General features: G+C 39.9%; 1 protein-coding gene across 1 annotated transcript in view; it reads left to right on the forward strand.

Moving 5' to 3' along the window:
- Positions 1-21331, forward strand: part of dok6 (docking protein 6) — an 83378-nt gene that overhangs the window by 41947 nt on the left and 20100 nt on the right. The window contains exons 2-3 of the mRNA XM_037694302.1: positions 4981-5088; positions 13528-13642. Of these exons, the coding sequence (XP_037550230.1) occupies positions 4981-5088; positions 13528-13642 (223 nt within the window). The remainder of the gene's footprint in view (positions 1-4980; positions 5089-13527; positions 13643-21331) is intronic.

Genomic DNA, 21331 nt, shown 5'->3' on the forward strand with positions numbered 1-21331 from the left:
AATTAGCTGCCCAACAATTTTCAGTCAGGTCATCTGGACAGTTTCTTTTTTTGTGCTGAAAGGTTTCACTTTCCATCCAGAAGGCAAGAAAACACACAAAACGGATTCTTTCCCCAACAGCTTACTCCAAAATGGAACAAACCAGTTATGTTGGTGCTAAGATGGTCTCTTTGGCACACCCCCTCCACCGGCCCTCTCCGTTGTCGACAGTCATGTCAAAATGGTTCAAAACCAGCAAAGTCCATGCTCAATAATCCAGGTATACATTCCAACAATTTTCAGTCAGGTCATCTGGACAGCTAATTAGCTGCGTGCAATACTAGCTAGCTAAAAAGCTAAAAACAACGCGCAGCTCAGCTATATCTCTCCACCCAGATCTAAAATGTGGGTACAGACAGACAGTGCACAGCTCAACTGCCCCCCCCCCCCCCCCCACACACACACACACTTTGCTCTGGGCTGCAGATACAGGCTGGCTGAAATATCACGATATTATATTTGAGCCATATCACCCACCCCTAATATATATCAAAACAGAAAATGTAAATGTTTAAATGGCCACCATGTGGCAGTCCCCATCAAAGTTTCTCCAGGAACTTTCTAGTTACGCGGGTTAAAGTCTTCTTACAACTTGAACACTTCACTAGATAACATTATATTGTGTTTTGAACATTATATTGTATTTTGACTAAGGACATTTACACCGCGGTGTTTCCCTGACCATTATACAAGGAGGGCACCCCGCTCTGTCAACAGAACTGAGCACACTGCCTACCGAAATGTCCTTCACTCCCCACCCCCCCATGTCGGCAACTGTCGGCACTGACATAGCGCTAAACTAGCAGCTCGTAATACAGATGCACTAACAAAAATGCTACTCACAGATGTGTTTCTGTCCCAGGCGACAAAGAAATGAATAAAAAAATAAAAATATATGAGTGCCCTTCCAAGGGAACAGATCTAGGTGAAACACAGCACAGTATACTCTTATATCTAATCCCCGTAACTGCAATTCACTCTCAAGCTGTGATGCTGGCATGCCCTTACACATACTGACCATTTCAGCTCTATGACTACCCACCATGACAGCTCAGACGTGAAACAGGAACAGGTTGAGTTTAAACCACCATGTTGCCTCTATCCTTACGTGAACCTCTCAGAGACGGCAAGAAGGTGCCTCAGTTTGTCTTTTGTAAAATAAGTTTTTGCTATCCAATACTTGTTAAATAAATGTTAACATTTATTAAACATGTTATAAATGTTTAATAAATGTAATTTTATTAAAACCCTAAACAGAGAGATGACCCAGTTGACAGAAAAATGGGATTTTATTGACACAAATACACCCTGGACAGCGAGGGAAAGGTTACGTCATGTTTGTGCACCCATCAGGCTTGAATCTGATGACAGCTGGAGGTTTGTGTACCTCTGCCAGTCAGCTGCAGTTAAATGTGACTGAAACCACTTGTTTGTTGAATGTAGAAAATTTAAATTAAGTTAGATGTGCCACTATTATGGCTCTTTTTTTTTTTTTCCATTTACAACATATCAGTCATAGTGGATGGACACAGGCAGGGTATGGATTTACACACATTTCTGTTTTTTATCTGATCTCTGTAGCAAACAGTTGTTATTCTCAATTTGAAAAGATGTCAGACACTTCAATGCATGCGTACACTCTGATAAATGACCATTCTCGATGCACACACAAAAGAATGTTTTGTTTCATGTCTGTCTGTCAAAGCAGATTCACAATGCTGCATTGATAAGTCTCTGCTTGTGTTTACAGAATACACACCTAGTCAGAAAATGCAGTGCAATGGGCACATCGCTGCAGTTGTTTGCGAAAACAGTATTGTGTCTACGTAGCTCCAATAGTACAAACATTTATATACAAAGTATGTAGACGATATGATATACAGTGATTTCTGTTATCTATGTCACCACTTGCTCTGTTTTTGAATCAGATATGCTGGAGCAGTGAAAGATCTAAGCTAGTGGTGTCCAATCCTGGTCCTCAAGGGCCACTATCCTGAATAATTTAGAGGGTTTCTCTGCTTTGAAACACCTGGTTTGAATGAATGAGTAATCAACAGGTTTCTGTAGAGCATGAAGACCTGCTGAAGAGCAGAGAAACAACTCAAACATGTAGCTAGTGGCTATAGAGGACCTGAATTGTACACCGCTGATCTAAACCGTGCACAACAGTGATGCTTTAGGACCAAAGTTGGGACCTTATGGTCTAAAAGGCAACAGGTCCCCTCTGATGGAAAAGAACTGAACTGGGTACTGTAAAGACAATGTGGAAATGTTGCAAATTAAACAGATAGCTAATTAATTGTAAGTGCTATCTGTTGTCATCATTGTATGGGAACATACAATTACAAAATTGGTTCACTGCATTTAACCCATTACACCTGAGATAAATCCAGGTGGTGCAGTGGGGAGCTATGCAAGTCTGGGAAGCAATTAGAGATTGGGTGTCTTGCTCAAGGATATGTGGGTATGGCGGGGAGTCGAACCTGGACTTTCTGGTACCAAGTCGGCTGCCCTACCTCTATACCATCTCTGCCCATAATAGCAGATAAGGCTAGACCACCAACAAATAGTCTCATTGACCTGAGAAGTGAGTTTTCTGAGGGAAGATTAGATATTTTATAGACACATAAAATACACCCGGTAAAGTAAAAATAAATTACTCCATCCATCCTTCCATTTTCTTTACCCGTTTCTTCCTTTTCAGGTCACGGGGTCACAGGTATCCATATCCAGCAGTCAGTCACTGTGTGAGAGGCGGGGTAAGCCCTATTCGCACGGGATTAGTTTTACCTAGGGACCACATGCTATTTGTAATAATTACGAAGATTGTGTTGTTAATCCCGTGCAAATTGGCCATGTCAGTAATTTGTAAAGTAAAAATTCCCCCGAAAATTACCTACTGTATTTTGCTGAACTGCGAGGTCCTGTGATAATACTAATCCAGTGCAAATAGGCATCTCTGTGATTTGGACAGAAATGGGCGGGATCCGAAATGTAATTAGGCGTTTTTTGTTTTGTTTAAGCAAAATCATTTGGAAAAATATAGAACAAGTCTATTTTAAATGAACGTGCTGCTCGCTTCGGCTTTTGTAGATGCTGCTACTTCCTTCACGGCAAATGACAGCAGGTGCGGAGAGGCGCGCGTGATCAGCTGACCCATCCATCCATAATAGTTACTTGCTTATTCCTTTTCGGGTAGTGGGAGTCACTGTTGCCCATGTGCAGCCATCACTGTACCAGAGGCGGGGGACACTCTGGACAGATCGCAAGTCCATTTCAACCAGCAGGTCAGCGGACACACGGACGCTCACACGTGCGGCCGCTGACAGTTGTCCATCTGAGCTTAACGTGGCTTTTTTTTAACCTCTTAAACCGACCGGTCGGACCTGCCTCCTCCTAAACAAGTAGATTAACACAATTTTATTTTGTGCATTCTTTTGTTTTCTTTGTGCTGATTCATAAAACCACATCAAAGTCTGAGACCGGCCTGCACATTAAGCACATTATTATGGATCGGCCTGGTAGTGACAACGCAGCGCGTTAACATCATATCTGGAAGAGGTCCGTAAATTTCAGCAAAATCTCAGGCTTTGGTTTATCCAGTGTGAATGTGCCACATAAAAAGCAGACGTTGGGGAGTAATTTATTGATTACATGTGATCCCTAGGTCAAACTAATCCCGTGCGAATAGGGCTATAGACAAATGAGACAAACAACCATTCACTCTCTCACTCATCTAAAGACACTTTAGAGTTACCAATCAACCCAACATGCATGTTTTGGTCTGTGGGTGGAAACCAGAGTACCTGTAGAAGGCCCATGCATGCACTGAGAGAACATACAAACTCCACCTAGAAAGGCTCCCAGCCAGGATTGATCCGGCAACCTTCTCGCTGGGAGGCAACAGCTCTATCAACTGAGCCACCTATCATTTCCTGTGCTTAGTAGAACCCAAAGTGCAGGCAGACACTTGGAAACTTGAAGGGTAAAATAAAGAATAGTATTTATTAATGGAAAACAGAAGCTGACATGGCAACAAAACTTACATGATGGATGGAGGCACGAGGGAAGACAGGAACATGATGCCATATCAGACAATGCACAGACAAGGAGGAACATTGGGACGATGACTTAAATACAGACAGTAACAACAGAAAATGACAAACACCTGGGGAAAAGACAGGAACAGCAGTAGCTGGAGCTGACCACAAGGGGGAGACACACTAGGAAACAAATCCTGACACCACCATGTTGCCAAATAAATTACTCCTGAAGGAACATGTCCTTTTTCAGTACCGTGTAATGTCTGAATGCCTGCTGAGCCCACAAAAAAGGAGGGTACACAATCCAAGGAAGAGTAATTGGAGTAGAATTTGACAAAAATGTTTTCTCTAACAACTAATGCAGAATCATCACTCACAGACACTAACATGACATTGTGAATGATGGCGTTTGAATTCTGAACTAAAATATCTGCAGAGGATTTTTGATTAATGTACAAAGGTTTAATTTCCTGTCCGCCATCATTTGCTGATCATTGGACAAAATGGAATAGTGTTCCATCAAAATCAGTTTAGGGATTTAATCAATGGAAAAAATCTGTATAATTATGTTACGTCAGTGCTTTCCTCATAATAAACTACATTTATGAACTATTAGGCCCATTTTTTATTTTAATCAATCCTTCAGATCTGCTGTAATGCACGTTTTATTTATTTTGATGTGCATTTGGTATATGAGTAAGCGTTTTTTTTTTTTTTTACAGTTGTGTTGATTTAATGTCACTTTGATGGTCTTTGATTTAGTTTTTTTTTTTTTTAGGTCAACCCCTATAGATGTGCAACTTGTGTTTAGCTTTCTAATTCTTCAGCCACTACATGTATTGCTCCATTTTAGATGAGCTGTGTTTTTGTAACATTATTGAAATTACTCTGTTGTCAGATCTTCCGGAGGTGTTGGCTGGTGTTCAAGAAGGCCTCCAGTAAAGGACCCAGACGGTTAGAAAAGTACCCTGATGAGAAGGCAGCTTTCTTCAGGAGCTTCCACAAGGTAAACAGCTGCCACAAACATTATTTACATCTTTTTTAAAATTTATTTGACTCTTAAATATTTTTCACTTAAAAAGACTAATAGACAGCTAATAGAAATTACAAGCCGATTCAGAAATGGATCGACTTTTTCTCAATTTAAGAGAATTGATGCAGGTTTAATATTTAATAGATTAAACCCCCCAATAATTTATTATGAGATAGGTTAGACGTCAATTTATTCATTTTATTGTAAGTACATTAACTTTAAATTGCAGCTTTACAACCATAACAAATTACCATCCGCTTATTTTTGACCCCATCGTACCCACTTAGGCACATTTTATACTTACCTTGGCAGTTATTAATGATCTAAATTTTATGGAAACTAAATTGAGAGGGATTTGGGATGCCTGCAACAACTTTGTGACTAAGCGGAAAAAAGTGTTTCTCAAATGTTTTGAGCATGTTTTTAATTATAGCAACATGTGTGAGAGCCTCTGCGACTGTTGATCACGACCTAGTCACAACACAACAAGGTACTAGCTTTAATTAAAATTTCCGCAACAAAGATGTGTCTTAGCAGAAATTAAATGTTTAGCTATATTACCATATTTTTCAGCCTATAAGTTGTTTTTTTTTGCATAATTTACATGCCCTGTGACTTATAGGCTGAGGCGACATATTTATGGATTTTTTTTCCAATATTTATAAATCAAATTTTGGCTGAGATAAGACCGTTTTCATTCATTCTGACTGAAAAAAATTGAATAGTACCATTTTCAACCACTTAATGACAGCAGAGTAGTAGTAGCTGTATGGCATGCCGTTGTATCATGTAATATGGAAACGTGGCTATCATGAAAAATTCAAAAAAGTTCAAGATAAAAATAACTGGACTTTATTTATTATACTTTATTGTTTTTGTCTTGAACTTTTTTAAATTTACCATGTCCTAGATGACTGAGAATCTTCACCAGTTATTAATGACACAGTCGGCTTGCCCTAGTCCCCCCACCTTCGTTCTGCTCGCTGCTTGGAGCAAGTCAAACCAGCAGCGCCACCCCGGCAAAATGCAGCTAATTTGACCATTAAAGTGCATTTATTAAGTAAAAGTTCAACTGAGACACACCTTTGCTATAATTTTGAGCAAACACAATTTTTTTTAGGTGATTATCTTGTTAAATTTTGAAGAAATGCGGAGGCTCGTACCTCTGCGTGTGCCCGCCGCTTCCGCGAATCGGGTTTTGAAATTCAGCTGATTTGACAATCAAAGTGCATTTATTAAGAAAAAAGGTAGACAGAGACACACGTTTACTATAATTTCGAGCAAACAAATAATTGTTTTTAAGTGTTAATCTTGTTAAATTATTGTTAAAGTCCTCCTGTGCATGCTCCTGCGGCCGCCATTTGGCAGCCAATCGACCTTTGGCACAAAACTGGCCCACGTTTCCAGGTTGTCAGTGGTGATGCGTAACATATGCGACACGTCAGCGGTGACGCATAATAGATGCGACATATACGGCGAAGCAACATATTTATGGATTTTTCCACTTTTTAGACATATTTGGACTGATGCGACTTATAGGGGGGTGCGACGGGTACGGCGGAAAATACGGTATATCTTGACTGGGGTGAAAAAAGATAACAAAAAACAAATCAAAGTGTTTGGAAGTGTCAGACCAGCCAGTTAGTCAAGCTGAAATTCATCCAAGTCCAATAATTTAAAGATAGTTGATTTAAATAATTTTCATAAACTGTTTTGTTATCACCGATGAGGTTTGTGTCACTTAATTTGTCCAAAAATAAGAAAAAATACTAGAACCTGGTCAAAATTGCATGAAACAAGTATTGATTTTTTACGATGTATGGTTCTCACTGGTTTACACTGAATTTTTGTCTTATGCCATCACAAGCCTCATATTTTAAGTGTACTTAAATGATGTAAGTCTGTTGTAAAATATATATGTATTTTTATGTATGTTGCAGTTATTTATGGTATGGTCTTGTTGGTATTTGCTTTCCACTTTTCTCAAAAATAAAAATGGTGGGTCGTTTCCCGGGCAGCTTTCGATATTATTATGCAGAGCACAATTATAAGCCAAAAGCCAAGAGTTTCATTTTTGTAATTTGGCCAACCAGCAGAATTAATTAGCCTCAGTAGAAAACATCAGCTTTCTTATTTTAAAATGTTTTGTGGCATTTTTTCATGCTTTAACATCAAATTTACTTTGCCTTTACACTATTTCTACAGAACACTCAGCAGTTTTTAAAACAAGAGAAGCACCTTTATATATTAAAAGTTTTTTCCGCCGGCCTCGAATGATGGCGTTAAGAATCTATTAAGGCTCATTTTACAACTTTATCTTGTCCCTCGGGCCCCTTTTCCTCTCTTTTGAAAGTAATAATCCTTTGTATATTATCTATCCCCCCCACATCCCGAGCCCTTTGAAATGCTCCAATTATGATTCATTATCCCAGTAATTGGAGACGATGTTAAAGGAAAAGCATGTACAGTGTTTTATCGTAATGAGAGGAGCTAGCAGATAATAGAGGACTGTGGAAAAAGCTTTCTGATGTGGCTGTAGTTTGAGAGACAGTTTGGTTATCTTTTGACTACCTTGTCATTATAAAGCAGAAAAAGGTCTCATTTCCAGCTGAACTTTTACTTTTTTGTTTTCTGATTCATACTTTTTTGTCATCTCCATCTAGATAGAGGTTATATCCTCGTGGTAAGCATCGGCTCCTTTAGTAGTATCACTCATGCATTGTGAATTGGGTGTCTCTCTGCCTACTACATCATGCTGTCATTTAGGGGCAACCTGTGTGGCTGTAAGCCCCCTTCCAGAGGAGTCTCATACACCCAGTGCTGAAGTGAGCGATGGGTGTGCGCATGCACCAGTGCACCTGGTAATGCATTGCCACCAAGATCAAGAAAGGTCCTGTCTGAGGGCTTCATTCAACGCTGCAGTGCTTTGGGGAAGAAATAGGCAGCAATGGTGGCTGATTTACACAATCAACACATTTTTTCCTCACTTTTGTCTTTCTTCTATCTGTGACCAACTTCTTTTCTGCTCTCCTTTGAAGCTTTCTTTGTCGCAGGACTACTGGTCCACACCGTATGACCCGGCATATTTTCTAGCTTTCCAAAGAGTCGTTTTAGTTGGACGGCTGTGGCTGAGTGGTTAGAGCAGTCGTCCTCCAATGTGAGAGTTGAGGGTTTGAATCCACCAGCAGTCACATGTCGAAGTGTCCCTGAGCAACACACTGAACCCCTCATAACCACTGATGTGTGTCCCATCAGTGTATGGATGTGATCTAAAGCACTGATTAGTCTCTTTAGAATGATTTGTTCAATTAGCTTTGTAGAGATCTAGTAGAGTGCTGTGTGAATGGGTAAATTAGGCACAGATTGTAGTGTAAAGCTCTTTGAGTATCTTGAAATAAGATAGAAAGGTGCTGTATAAGTACAGTCCATTTACCATTTACTGCATATGCTGTGCTGCCTTGTGGAAAGGTGGAGTTTTGTTTTGAATACCTGTAGGGTTGCTCCATGTGAGGCACAGCTTTGCTCATTCACCATCTAGATCGAACGTAAAACAGCTGTTGAGCGATGTTTCATACACATTTTGCTTTGATATTATTGACGCCTCAAGTGGGAAAGCCTTTTTTTTTTTAAACAGGTGGCTGTTTTTGTCTTGAACTATTTTTTGCCATAAATAAACGTATGATGACTTCCAAATCCTAATACTGAATGAAAATGGTATTGTGTGGCATCTTGTTGGGATTAATTGCCATAAACACATGAAGTACAGTTAAAAGGTGGAGACATATTTGAAACAAGCACGAGACTTTCTTTACAAAGTTAATTTTACAGGACTTGTCCTTGTGGAGTCCACAGATTTTGACCGAGTTACAATCTTGTTCTGCATTCCTTTCATGTTATTACCTTTTCAGATTCCATTTAGCTAGGTTTTACCATACCATTTTATTACCATACCATTTTATTTATAGAGCACTTAAAACAGCTACTAGGCCAACCAAAGTGCTGTACAGACAGAACAACAGACAACACACGAAGCAATATACAAAATTAAGTAAATCAAAAATATAGACATAAAATCGATGCAGATAATAAATATGACGACAAACCAGTGTGGAGCGTACAGGTTCAAAACACAGATCCTCTGGTGTTGAAAGCTACTGAATAGTAGTGAGTTTTTAAATGGGATTTGAAAAATCGAGAGGGAGGGGGCCAGTCTGACAAGCAGAGGCAACTCGTTCCAAAGTCTTGGTCCTGCTACAGAGAAGTCCCTATCACCTCTGCGCTTAAGATGAGTTCCTGGAACTGTGAGGAGCAATTGGTCAGCTGACCTCAGGAAACGTGGTGAGACATACAGTTGTAGCAAATCAGAGAGATGGGGGGGGGGGCAAAACTGTTCAGCGATTTGTAGACATACATGAGTATTTTGAACTGGATTCGAAGGTGAATCGGTAGCCAGTGCAGTGAGGCCAAAACTGGTGTAATGTGCTCTCTTTTGCCTGTACTGGTTAAAAATCGGGCTGCTGCAATCTGGACCAGGTTTTGGAAAGAAGTTCTTGTTTTTTGGGTTCATCACTGCTTGGAAACTAATATACTTGTTTGCTGTAGGAAAAACAACTGGACTTGGTCACTTGCTTCCCTTGGAAAACAAATAAAAGTAGTTGAATATGACATTAATACTACAGCCACCTTGCATATAGTATATGTACCATTCCTAATCTTTAAAAAAATTTAAAAAAGTTTAAACCATCATGTAAAACATCTCCATGTTTTAGATGACCAAAAGTTGAGGTTTGTAGAAGACCATATTACCAGAATATGGTAAATGGACTGTACATATATAGCACCATTCTGTCAACTCAAGATACTCAAAGCGCTTTACAACACAATCTGTGCCCTCATTTACCCCCACACACACATTCATACAGCGCTCTACTAGATCTCCACCATGCTAAAGCTATGTGTGTCCCATACACCGATGGGACACACATCAGAGGCAATGAGGGGGCCAGTGTCTTTCCCAGGGACACTTCAACATTGACTGCTAGTGGAATCGAACCCCAACTGGGTTGCGGGGGTCACTGGTGCCCATATCCAGGCTGCAAGTCTCTCACAGAAGAATTAATTCTTGTAAAGAAAATAAAAAAAAGATATTTTGCCAATAAAAATAAATAAATAACACAATGACCTGTGAAGGCTTATGCAATTTTTTTTTCAATTGTGGAGTAATTGAGTATTCTAACTTGAAGAAATAAAGCATAAAGTTAAAGTGAGTATAATTTACTCTGTGTACTAGTACTAATATCCACATATTTGCAAATGAATTGACAGGAAAACTGCTAAAACTAGTCTTTTTTTTGTGGGTATAACATCCTATAAAATTCAGTTTTATGTTAGTTTTAGTCACAGCTTGAAAGAGCTGCTGCAGAGGGTTGCAGATCCCTGTTCTATGCTATCAAAAGTCTCATATGTCTTCTAAGCCTGCATCTCATTGGGCTTTAACTCTTGGTGATAAACTGCAAACTGTCTTTGAAGGTTCGTTTCCTTGCACGAGGTGCAGGTACTTGTTCTAATGTTGCAGGAATTTCAGACATGATTGAAAAATGTGTGCGACATATTTACTGTCCTATTAGTCACAGCCGTTGCTCAGGTTTGGAATAAGTTTTGAACCCTTCATACTTAGTCAAAGAGGAATGTGAGGCAATTTTGAAAGGGTGGGGCAATCTAAGAAACTAAATAGTGACTGATTGGGCTTTTCTGGGCGGAGTTTGCATGTTCTCTCCGTGCATGCATGTTATTTTTCCCAGGTACTCCGGTTTTTTCCCACAGACCAAAAACAAGCATTTTAGGCTGATTGGTAACTCTAAATTGTCGCTAGATGTGAGTGAGAGAGTGAATGGTTGTTTGTCTCGTTTGTCTCCATGTGTCCCTGTGATGGACTGGAGACCTGTCCAGGGTGTACCCCGCCTCTCTCACAGTGACTGCTGGACATGAGCGTCAGTGACCTCCACGACCCAAAAGGGAAGAAGCGGGTAAAGATAAAGTATAGAAGGATGGATGGATAGAAACTTGAGAAATCTTTTTGAAAGTTGCCAGTGCAGCTATACTACCCCAAATTACATCATAACTTTATAAAAATCTAAGCCAAGTAAAAAATGCCAACATTTTGGTGCATGAACTGTACGTCTGAGGCACAAAGCTCCAAAAAAAAGGCTGAAATGTCTCGTGTTTCACCAAAATCCTATTGATTTTTAGAATTGTGTGTACATTGTGTGATGTACCACTACTAAAAGTCATGTCACGCTGTTCCCCACTGAGCTGCACATTTTGAGGTATAATTTGCATGTTTATTTCAAAGCTGTGCAGTGAGATAAAGGACATCATTGTCCACAGGGTAGTAATAAGGTTGCTTTAATGTTTTTGCAATGGCACCCTTAAATATGCAGCTGTAGACTAGTTCTCTGTACAAAGGACAAGGCAGTTGTAAAAGGGGATCCATTTTAAATAAACAAATAAAAACAGTTGTTCCAGGCTAAGCAGGAAGTTATGAGGTTGGTGTACATAGACACACACTACAGCTGTTGAACTTTGCTGAGCTTCAGTACTGAGCAGAGGCTTTCTAACAGTAGAAGAAAATTCATTGCATGTCATGTCGCACTAAGAAATCTGGAGTCCAAATTCGGTGTGTATGTGTTATAAGGTCTGGTCTTTTAACCTTTAACAGTCCAGCTTTACAACACGGGCAGTGAGCCCAGCTAATTCATTTGTAACAGTCTGGCAAAGGGCCCACAGTTAGCACACAATAGACGACATTAATGTAATGGGTCTTACCTGCTGGAGAGAGACAGAGAACAGGGAGAAGACTGTTGAGCAAAATGGCCTGTGAATGCGGGTGATGTTTAATAAAATGCAATCTTCTCTTTTTTCATTCACCATAAGCCACTTGGTAAAGTGATTTAGATGCTTTTGATTGCTTTCCTCTGTATTAACTGGAAGAATCGTTTAAAAAAGACAACAATGGATGTGCAGTGTATGTAGAGTAAGCCTTGGTGCACGTTTATCATGAGTGCCTTGAACATAAATAGCATGCTTGCATATTACATGTTGCATTACAGCAGGCACCATTGTTTAATAGTGGGAATTTGGCTGATTAGGCCTGTCACAATAACAAATTTTGCTGGGTGATTAATTGTCTCAGAAATTATTACAATAAACAATAATGTTGTTTGAAATTTGACAATAATTAATAATTATTGTCCAATTTAAGAAGAAATGTTAAAATTTGTTTTGAATGTAGTACCTTTTTTCAACCACCAGATGGCAGTATAAGACTGTTTGAACTGAAGGATGGATAGTGAGGGAGCGAGCAGCGTGTCTCTTTAAGAAAGATGGGAGGGAGGCCACTTGACGTGACATGGGTGGTCTCCCATTTTTCTCAAAATGGCAGACGCTCGGTGTGATTTGAGCGCTTTAGCATAGCATTTCACACACAAAGCTTTTTAATAATAATTAAAAAAAATAAAATAAACTAGTTCTCAGCTTCTTTGTGCAGAGAAAAAACTTTTTACACAAAGGCACGGGTTTCAACCATGAATTTTGGAGCCTCGACAAGACGGAGGCTTTTTTCCCCGAGGTTAGCCTGCTAGCTTAGCTGCTTTCAACGATCCAAAAACACGTTTTGGACTGTTAAAATGGATTTTAAAGAGAACAGGGAGAGGTCAGTGAAGAGCACCGGGGTTTAGCCTTTTGTCATCCAGTGTCTTCAGTAGAAAGATTGAGACACAAAGAAACGATAAAGCCGATAAATTAAAATGAAGTCCATCCATCCATTCTCTTTACACGCTTATTCCATTTTGGGTCACGGGGGTCGCTGGTGCCCATGTCCAGCAATCACTGTGCGAGGGGCGGGGTACACCCTGGACAGGTCGCAAGTCCATCACAGGGCCACATAGAGACAAACAACTATTCACACTTCCACTCACATCTAGGGACAATTTAGAGTTACCAATCAGCCTAACATGCATGTTTTTGGTCTGTGGGAGGAAACCGGAGTACCCGGAGAAAACCCATGCATGCACGGAGAGAACATGCAAACTCCACCCAGAAAGGCCACTGGACCGGGGTTTGAACCAGGGACCTGCTCGCTGAGAGGCAGAAGCTCTACCAGTTGCGCCACCGTGCTGCCCTAAAATGAAGTCGATAATTTTAATTTATCATGTGATTAATTGATTTATTGTTTATTGCGACAGGCCTATGGATGATTGTTTTGCCAGATACATACCATCAGTTGATTGTTTCGTAAGGTCTTTACCTCTCTCCATTACCAGCTTCATACGTTTTACTTTCGTTACACCTTGCTGTTGTTGCTGCTGGGATTATTCAACTGGTCTACTTTTATTTTGTTTTATTTTTTTGTAGATTACCGAGCTCAGTAACATCAAGAACATTACCCGGATGCCACGGGAGACAAGGAAGCATGCTGTCGCCATCATCTTCTGTGATGACACGTCAAAGACATTTTCCTGTGAATCAGGTTAGTGCCTTTTTTCATGCAAAGTCCTAAATTGTATTTTTTTTTAGCTACGATGGGAGCAAAGGAGGGAAAAATAATCAATAGATTTATTTCATGTAGGATGTGGTTTTTGAGAAGTTTGGCAGAGGAATAATGAGAAGTTAGAGGTCAAAAAGGAAAGAAAAATAGATTAAAGTAAAGGAGGTGTTGGAGAACTGGAGCTGAGCCAAGTAATGCTCATTTGCCACAATATTAAGAAGTAGGAGACTGTGTTGTGAAGTATTGACTTTTACTGTGCAGATATGAAAAGCAATATTAGGCATAATTTGTATGATTTTTTTTCTGCCCACTTATGTACTGTAACAATAAAGATTGCTTCTAATATGTGGGTAGAAAGCCAAAGAGGCACAAGATCTCCAGAGCTGGATACGATGATAGCAAACTAACAAATAATTTAAAAGAATTAAGCCATGAAGGAGTGTGCATGCACAGAGTTCGGTGATTTGGGTACTGTTGAAGGGCAGAACATTTCTTTTTACTTTGTTTTATTTATTTATTTTACAATCCTTGAGTCTCTGTCGCTTCCTTTTGGTTCATCATCCTGTGACCACTGACTTCCCATAAAACGTCACTTTCTGGAACTGCTTTATAAATATGAACTACAATCTTAAAATATTCATGAAAATTACCCTGTACTGTAAAATTTGTGTGCTGCAAAAGCACGTGAACAATTGCTTTCAGGAACCGCTGTCCCTGTGTGCTGCAGTAAATGCAACCGCCATTTTCAATAAATGTCGATCTTTCATTTGATCTGGAGGATTTTTGTTGTCGTATTCCTGTAAAACTCTACGATAATCCTTGTATAATCTACTCACTTCAGGTTTTTCTATTTCAGTTTCATTGAATGAAAATCATGACTTTGACCTAATCATGCCAAACTGTTCACTATTTGCATTTTTAGCATTTTCACGGTTAAAACTATAATGTGCTTTGGCCACTAACCTTTGACCTTAGGATATTTGAATCACAAATGCATGATTTGTGACAAAAACTCAGCCTGGTGAGTTTTTAAATTCAGTATCAATTCTCATGGGATGAGACAGTTACTGCTTTAGACTAAAAGAAAAAAAAGTCTGATAAAGAATTTGTGCAAAGTATGGAGTAAATTAGTCTCAAAAGTAGTCACACAAGCGTATTTGTATGTGTACAATAAGATCCACCGGCGTACCATGAGATTCACTGAGTTTATCAAATGTACTCGTTTCGTTTGGCACAATATTCTGTGCATACAAATGATCAAATCCACAAGTACAAATCACCTGCTGTGGACGGATCAGTCAACACGGATCAGCTTGCCTGTCAATGTGACTGTTGAGACCATCTTACTGCTCCAGATTCATAATGCTGCGTTCAAGGCTGGTGAAAAGCTGGGACATCTGAACCTCCCCACATTTACTGAGTTACTGTAAGTGGGTAAAGGAGACATTTCTAACTCGTCACAGTAACCACTATATTAAAAACACATGTTCTTATATTGATGTTATTAAGTTCAAAAACTGTTAAGAGTAGATCTGTCCCATAGGTAGCCAGATCTGGTTGGCAGGCCGTAGATTGAGGAAGTCCTCTGGATGGGGGACGAAATGTTTCTCACTTCAAGAAACTGGTCCAGATGACACAATTTAACTTTTGTTGTTATTTTTCCTGTAGTTTTTCCACAAGATAAAAATGTTTACTCTGTGGTCTGTATGGCAGAAATAAAAATCCTAAACTGGGTAGGGTTCTTCTTGTGACAAGAATATGGTCAGACACATATTACAATTCTGCAGCATGCAGAGAAACGCCATTTAAATCTTGTTTCGCACTGACAGGTGTTCAGACGTCTTCCTTTAAAAATTACTACTGTACATTTTCATTGTTACAGCACCATTTGTGATAGTCTTTATTTTATATTGTTCAAATGACTTTAAACACAACTGAAATTTCCAAAACTAACATCAAACATTTAAAAAAAAAAAAAAAAACTTTTAAAGCCATTACGATATTTAGGAAAAACGGGAAAAATTAAGTAAATACAAGAAGGTTTAGGATTCGAAAACTCAGCCACACAACAAGAAAGGATAAATAGTTTATTGGTTTGCAGCTGGTGGTGGGAGCCTGGGTCCAGATGTGGGAAAAAATCTGCAGAGTTATGACAGTGGTCTGTAGGTTTCCAGGAGATCGTTTGTCAATAAGAGCCACTAACCTTCTCAGGCAGGTAAGGTGGTTTACACCTGTCATAGTTTGGATGGATGACATCACCGTAGCTGGTGGGGTTGCAGCAGCAGGGGAGCACGGTGATAGCTATGAGCAATGGGGTAATCTAGAGTCGGGTCCATTAGGAAAAGCAGGGGTCATGCACGGGGAGTCAGAGGTCTCAAATACAAAGGGCAGTCCAGAATCCAAGGGCCAGAAAGAGTTGTCATTATCAGGATCAGATAGGCAGAGCAAGAACAGATGGGAAGCAGGCAAAAAGACAAATCCAGAAGACAGGCGTGGGGTCAAAAACAAAAAGATTCAGACAGGAAACGCTGGACATCTAGTACCAATAATGGGTTTCATAATCTGGCAAGGAGCTTTTTTTCTTGTATAGTTTTATGGTGGTTGGCAGACCAACTGGGAAGGAGCATTACCACCACCTACTGAACTGGAGTGTGGACAGGAGATAACTAGAAAAAAAATGCTGTGAAATAAACTCCATCCATCCATTATCTTTTACTCGCTTCTTCCTTCACTGGTCACTGGTGCCCATGTCCAGCCATCACTGTGCGAGAGGCAGAGGACACCTTAGACATGTCTCCAGTCCATCACAGGGACACATAGAGACAAACAACCATTCACGCTCTCACTCACACTTAGGGACAATTTAGAGTTACCAATCAGTCTAACATGCATGTTTTTGGTCTGTGGGAGGAAACCGGAGTACCCGGAGAAAACCCATGCATGCACGGAGAGAACATTCAAACTCCACCCAGAAAGGCCCCTGGACCAGGATTTGAACAGAGTAACTTGCTTGCTGAGAGGCAGCAGCTCTACCAGTTGCACCACTGTGCTGCAAATCAACTTAGTTCTCTCGATTAAGTTAGTATTTTTCAAGAAAATCATCATTTGATCTTTTATTTTACTGCCACCATTACTAAAAATGTCACTAATTGTAAGTTTAATATTCATTTCATGTACTTCTTATTGGAAATGCCTTCTTTCTGGTTCATAACCGAGACATTCTGTAAAAACATACTGAAACGTTGCAAGAAAATTACTGGTACATTTGTCACAAAGTCCCGTTGCATGTTTTCCAATTACTTTGAGATTTATTAAGACCTGTATGTCCTATTCTGATACAAGTAATTATTGATTCTGGTTTCCTGTTTCTTCCTGCTTTCCTTGTACTGTATATCATACCTTTTTCTTAAAGTTGGGTCTTCCTGCATTATTAATGTCCCAGTTTTCATGCCATATTTTCTTAATATACATCTGTTTATTATCATTTTACATTCATCTTTACTTATTGGTATTTCATAATTAATATTTTTAGTTTTTAATGCCCGTTTTGCAAGAATGTATGCTTCCTCATTGCCGTGCTGGAACCCAAACAAAATCTACTGATATTTCCCTCAATTCAAGTTTATAAAGAATATGGTAAATCCTGTTAATAATGTCTTTTCTTTTTGAGTTATTTGATGCTTAATAAAGCTGCCATAATGTCAGATGCAATTTCATATTTTTGACCATTATCTTTTTCAGTCCACTCTAAACCCATAACCTGCAATATACCATTAACAGGATGCAATTGTCCATGTCCTTGAATATTAATCCACTATTCTAACATTTGTTTTAACCTTGTAATTCGTAAAGGTATTTCTCCCATTTCAACTTGCAAAGCTGCGACTGGTGATGTTCTAAATGCTCCACAGCATATTCTACGGGTTTTTGATTGTTCAATATAAAGAAGCTTCAGATTGGTTTCTGCTGCTTCCAAATAGCTGATACTACCATAATCAAGAGTTGATCTCATGAGAGATTGATATATAACGACTTCCTATTTGCTCCCAATTCCCTTCCTGCCAAACAACATACTATATTATTGACATTTTTACATTTTATTTAAACTTTAATCAATATGTTGCTTCCAAGTAAGTTTTTCATCAAACGTCATGCCTAAAAATCTTACATCCTTAAACTGGGCAAGGAGCTGGTGTGACAAGAGCTCTTAAATAGTGAGGCAGCAGGTGCAGGGGATGAAGCTGATTGAACTGTGGGTGCAGAGCGTGACATGAAAAGGGCAGAAACATGACAAAAAAAATTAAATTCAAATCGATTGCACAATAACTCACCTATAAAATATTTAAATTAAGCTACCTTCACTTTAATTACAGTACAATATCAATTGGAGAACCTGATAGTCTAAATGCGTTTTTGATGACAATATTCCAAATTTGCACAGAAAAATCTGAGACGCTGCCTGCGTTCTTGAAAACAAAGAGCTCCTATCACTTATTAAAATCTCCTGGTGTTTATTTTTAAATTCACTAACCCTTTTTGAAGACTAAGCCCTGCCGTGTGCGTTGTCAATAAAACACAAAGTAAAACAGAGGAAAAACAATAAAATCCCACGTTTTTGACAGCTCTCGGTGCCATTGTCAAATATGCACATAAAGAAATGAGCGTGGCCTCAAGTTATGACTATTGTTGAGAATGTCAGCTGCGTAACTCCATGGAGTCTGACAGATAAGTGCAAATACAGTATGTGTTGTCTAATAATGAGTTCAGACAGTCTCCCGGATGGATTTTTACATGCAGCATCTCTCACTCATAGGCGTTGCAACAATTATATGTGATGGGGAAGTAACCTCCTCACATTTAAACCCCCCACCACCACCACCACCACACACACATTTACCATGAAATATTAGTTTACCCAGCGCCGTTTCTATTGCTACGTGAACAAATCCATTCCACTCGATCAATAGGAGAATACTCAAACCACTAGGAGTCTACTCTGGGGTTTCCTGGTTACCTACAGCTCTCACCGGTACACCTCAGGGCTGTGTCCTCAGTCCACTCCTGTACTTTCTATTTACACATGACTGTAGACACTTGTGTTAGCACCAAGTTAGTGCTGGTAGTTGTTGACCGGAGTGGGAGTGGGTTAGGTTGAGTGAGAGAAGCAGAGCACTACGTCTGTAGCATCTTAACTAGCGCATCTGTATTGCACACCGCTAGCTTAGCGCTATGTTAGTGCCAGCAGTTGTTGACCAGGGATGGGGGTGAGGGGAGCATTGTGCCATGCTCTCTAAAATAGTTATTGAATCAAGTGTTTATGTAGGTTCATGTAGATGTTTAACAGCCAGTTAAGTAAAACAGGATACAGGAAATGGCATCTACTTTATTAAAAAATTTCTGGAGGAGGACTTCCAGACCTGGGCAGCACAGTGGCGCAACTGGTAGAGCTGCTGCCTCTCAGCGAGCAGGTCCCCAGTTCAAATCCCGGTCCGAGAGCCTTTCTGGGTGGAGTTTGCATGTTCTCTCCGTGCTTGCGTGGGTTTTCTCCGGGTGCTCCGGTTTCCTCCCACAGACCAAAAACATGCATGTTAGGCTGATTCTAAATTGTCCCTAGGTGTGAGTGAGAGAGTGAATGGTTGTTTGTCTTGTTTGTCTCTATGTGTCCCTGTAGTGGACTTGCGACATGTCCAGGGTGTACCCCGTCCCTCGCACAGTGACTGCTGAACATGGGCACCGGCGACCCCATGACCAAAAATGGAAGAAGTGGGTAAAAGGTAATGGATGGATGGACCTCCAGACCCCCCCCCCACCCACCACCACCACCACCAGTGTATTCCCCCACACTTTTCAAATGCTTCTGACGTCAATGCTCTCACTCTAGCCTAACACATTGAGTCCACACATTCCCACAAATACACACAGAGACGACATCCTGCCATATCTCCTAATGCGTGCCACGTAGAGCGGCCCAGGTGCCGCTGCGCTGATGAAGTGTTTGTTTAGCTGATTTTCCACTCAACGGCCTCACAAAGTGTAGGGGTTCAGAAACACTTAAAGGCCACGGCACAGGGAATAAATGGAGGCGTGAGTAAAAAAAGCTGAATGTCTGTTTTCTTGTGTGTAAATGAAGTGCTTACACATAGCAGACCTTTCTTTAACCCTTCGGCCAGCTTTTTTCATTTAGTTTGTTTTATAAGACCGACATTTACACAATTCTCCCCAAAGCGTATGACAGAGTTTGGTTAACGGACATAGAAACATGTTAGTATTCACATGCACACGTGTTTCTGTTCTGTAAGCAGGAGGCTTCATGAAGATGAACAACTGGTGTTTTACTTCTCTTCACACTTTTTCCCAAAAGCCCAGGACAGTTTGAAATTTTCTGTGTTGTAAACAGTATTTTTTTAATTTACAACTTAACAGTAAATACAATTATTATTGATAAATAAGTTGCTAAACAGACTGAGATTCTTAAAATCATTTGTTTCCATTTAGCATTGAATTAAAAAAAGAAGAAGCTCCTTTCTTTTCCTTTTTTTTTTTTGAGTATGATTCATTCAGCAGACCAACAAGTGGTTCCCAATTGTGGTCCCTGAGGAACACCATCCTGCATGTTTCAGTTGTTTCTCTGCTCCAACACACCTGATTCAGTGGTTTAATTACGCCCTCAAGTTCTGGGGAAGCTGGTTAATCACCCATTTGTTCAAATCAGATGCATCAAAGCAGGGAAATGAGCAAAACATGCAGGATGGTGTCCCTCAAGGGCCAAGGTTGGGAGCCACTAGACCCCCTCCCCTGGGACTTCAACTTTGTAGATATTGTGAAAGAATGTGTAAAATTTCAAAACAAGCCAAGTCCTTTCTCAACATAAGATACTACCGTAGTTTAAAACTCTGGCATAAAAGGGCCATGTGTTCTTCAAGAAATACCAGGTCTTTGATTTGTTTTGTATCGTTCAGCTTCATCCGATTACGGACTAAGAAGACTTGGATTGTCTTCAAAATTTCTTGAAGATTGCTCAAATATAAACAGCAGCCAAAACCTAATTACAAGAAACTGATAAACCCAAGAGCCTCTCTCGCACACAACTCCGTGTAAACCTTAAAACGACTGCATGTGCACAACACTTTGAGTTTTGCATTGCTGATAGTTGGGTCTATTAAAACAGGAAATAGTTCCACTGAAAAACAAAAGAAATATTAGGCATTTTGGGATTTTGACTGTAAGGAAGGTTCTGTTTTGTACATTAAATAACAGCACATTTAATTAAAGACCTAGCATTCCTTGAAGGTATGCTTATCGACCTCCATTTTTATTGCTAAAGTTATAAATTACGATCATCTTATGTTGAGATGTGATAGTGTGAGCCATTACGGTCAACACTGGCAAAAGAGGTTATGCACAATCTCATGCATATTGTGAGATCTTCATGATCTAGAGTTTGAAGTGGGTGTTGTGGATAAGCTGTAGCTACTACCACACCACATTTTAGCTCATCCATCCATCCATTTTCTTCCACATATCTAGGGACGGGTCGCGGGGTAGCAGGCTAAGTAGGGAGGCCCAGACTTCCCTCTCCCCAGCCACTTGGACAGCTCCTTCGGTGGAATCCCAAGGCGTTCCCAGGCCAGCAGAGAAACATAGTCCCTCCAGCGTGTCCTGGGTCTTCCT

The sequence above is a fragment of the Nematolebias whitei genome, chromosome 20 (genome assembly GCF_014905685.2).
Source record: "Nematolebias whitei isolate Nwh7 chromosome 20, NemWhi1, whole genome shotgun sequence".
NCBI classification, from domain to species: domain Eukaryota; kingdom Metazoa; phylum Chordata; class Actinopteri; order Cyprinodontiformes; family Rivulidae; genus Nematolebias; species Nematolebias whitei.